Source organism: Habropoda laboriosa, unplaced genomic scaffold, assembly GCF_001263275.1.
Source record: "Habropoda laboriosa isolate 0110345459 unplaced genomic scaffold, ASM126327v1 scaffold948, whole genome shotgun sequence".
Classification (NCBI taxonomy): domain Eukaryota; kingdom Metazoa; phylum Arthropoda; class Insecta; order Hymenoptera; family Apidae; genus Habropoda; species Habropoda laboriosa.
In genome coordinates this window covers 94,314-97,077 of record NW_017101033.1, presented here as the reverse complement: position 1 = coordinate 97,077, position 2,764 = coordinate 94,314, and the positions used below count along the sequence as shown (strand labels likewise).

At 49.3% G+C, this 2,764-nt stretch overlaps 1 protein-coding gene across 1 annotated transcript; it reads right to left on the bottom strand.

The window, feature by feature from the left end:
• Positions 1–973: 973 nt before the first annotated feature.
• LOC108577992 lies at positions 974–1,663 on the bottom strand (the record flags this gene model as incomplete). Its single annotated transcript, XM_017941234.1, has 1 exon — positions 974–1,663. A coding segment is annotated over exon 1 (690 nt), but the record flags the coding sequence as incomplete, so codon positions are not given.
• Positions 1,664–2,764: the final 1,101 nt, after the last annotated feature.

The window sequence follows — 2,764 nt, the reverse complement described above, 5'->3', positions numbered from 1 at the left end:
ATCCAAATTGCGTTTTTTGGAGGACCAGATCGGGTCCATTGCGAGGGGAGAGGCTGTGTTGGCCGATGCTAAGTGATGCTAGTGCCGGACCGGTGCCGATCAACATGTCCACATGTGCCGGTCGATGGAATTGTGGATCTGCGAGTTGAAGATTGGCCGGTATCGCGATCTTGGAACGGTCGATCTGCGTGTCCGGCGTTGGTCCAGCGATTCGCGGGATCGTAAAAAATGTCAATTCTCGTTTGTAATTCGAGTGTCGCGATTTGATTGTTGTTGAGACCAGTTGATTCGCTATCGTATTCAACTGGTTCAACGCCTCAATTGTCGTTTCGTTTTTCTTCATCGGTAGTCGTAGTTTGATTGCCAGGTCGTCGGTCATAAAGTTTGCGCTCGAACAGGTGTCGATGAGCGTTCTGCATGCGATCGGTTTCTGATCGTGATCTAGCACGTATACGATTGCGGTGGCTAGTAGTTCGTTTGCAGGGCCGTTAACGATGAAGCTGGTGATGTTGCGCGAACTGGGATCCCCCTTTGCCGGGAGTCATGATTGCGGCTCCAGGTGCAACTTCGTATTGTGTTTCTTGTTGCACACGCGGCAGCTTCCGGCCTTGCAATCTTCCGTCCGATGATCTGATTGCAAGCAATTCAGGCAGAGGCGCGCCCTTTGGACGGCTTGGATGCGGTTCGACACGCTCTGTTCCAGAAATTTCGGACATCGATAGCTTGCGTGATTTCCCTCGCAGAACGGACATCTCGCGTCGGTGTGTCTGCTCCGCGCGGTTGACCTTTCCGGCGGCGTTGAACGGCGATGACTGCGCGGTGATGACGGAGGCGTCGGCGATTTTCGCGAAGTCTTCGTCACGTAGACTTGGCGTTTTGGCGGTGGCGAAGGTTGTGAGCGCGGATAATTGGTTTGTCGCGGCGGAGGCTGTGTGCGCGGATAGTTGTTTTGACGCGGCGGAACCGCACTCACCTTCTTCCACGAATCGCAATTGATGGACGGACGCTTGATTTCTGTCGCGTAATCTTTGCTCTGATGTGATGCGTTGTGTAGAAATTTGAATAGATCGTCGATTTTTGGCATCTCCGTGTCGGACAGAGTGCGCTCCCACGATTTTCTCGTGTCGGTTCCCATTTTCGAAATGAGAATACTTGCTAAAAGATCGTTCGCGATGTCGTCCGACGATCGACCGATTGCTTGCAACGAACGGATGTGCAATTGCATATGATTCGCTAACTCGCGTATCGAGTCCGACGAATCATCTGGCATCGCGGGGGTGTCGCGTAGAAGAGCGGCGTGGCGTAAGACAAGCGCGCGTTTATTGTCGTAAATTTCCATCAGGTGTTTCCATGCCGCTTCGTAGTTGTCCTCGGTGATGCTAAAGGCTCCGATCGCGGCTTCGGCCTTTCCGGACAACGAAAGGCGTAGATAATGCAGCTTCTGAATTTTGTTCAATCCTGGTTGTGTGTGAATTAGCGTGTGGAACGCGTCCTTGAATGTGATCCACATTTCGATGCGACCGTCGAATTTCGGTAAATCAATTTTTGGCAAATTTACCGATAGCGCGTAGGGGGACGACGATTGTGTCGATGCATGACTCTTAGATGAAGACGGTGCGGCGCGCGTTTCCAGTTCCTCTAGGCATACCACCGCTGTGGCCATGACGTCGTCGTAATGATCCGTTGTTAATTGGCGATCGTTTTCCTCGTCTTCAAAATTCCCTACCGAACTCAACTCGTCTTGTACGCGGTTGAAGGAAAATTACGCGATGTATAAGGATCGTATTCCCTTGCTTCTGAGCATAACAATGCTGACAGGCCAATGCATTTGATAAATGAAATAGAAATATCTAGTGGATCGCTGGCATTTTCTCGATTTTAATTACCTATCTGCAGTTTCAATTTGTTAACGCATATCACCGATGGTGCACGCTGATAGGCACGTGCATGTTGTATAAAGAAAAAAATAATTTGAGCTCAAAGAATTCCTAAGAAACACAGCACTAAATGTTTGGTAAAAATTCATACTCCTAGGAATTGGTATACATAAATATGAATTTTCTTGAATACAAATAGATTGCTATATACAGGGTGTCTTTTTTAACTGGACGCTGTGGAATGTCTCCGAAGGAAGGAAGAAGACGTCTCTTCTCCGAGAATTCAAATAAAGAGCTCTTCGCTCGGTTGTGGCGTATGTTAATTTCACTGACATTTTCAAGGTCTTGTAGACATTCAAGGCGTCAAGGCGAAGAAGTTGTCGTTTTATGGACGTAACTCGGTGTTTGGCTAAGAAGATAATGGGTCCCTCTTGTACGCGCTAGATCTTCTTGAACGCCGGCAGACCCGTTAGCAATCTCGACACTGCATCTGTGCCCAATATTCCAACGCTAGAGGGTCGCCCCAACCAACGACAGTCTTATGTCTGCGCCAGCGACGACAGCTCACCTCTACGCGGGCCACGATGACAAACGCTGCCATCTAAACAAAGGGTCTGGGGATATACGCGCGGCAGACACGCAATTTCCGTGGCATGTAAATCGCGCGAAATGAATTTCTGCCAATCACGCACGTGCGTCAGCGTCGCGATCATCGGTAACCTGACTGTTTGCCGGGGTATCGCTCGGTGGAACAAAAAAAAAAAAAAATGCAAGCTCTCCGGGCGAAATTCGGTAAACGCCACCGAACAAGCACAAAGACAACGTAAATAATCGCCGGACAGGATAACCGTTGTAATATCCCAACGGTGATCCGTGAAACGTACACG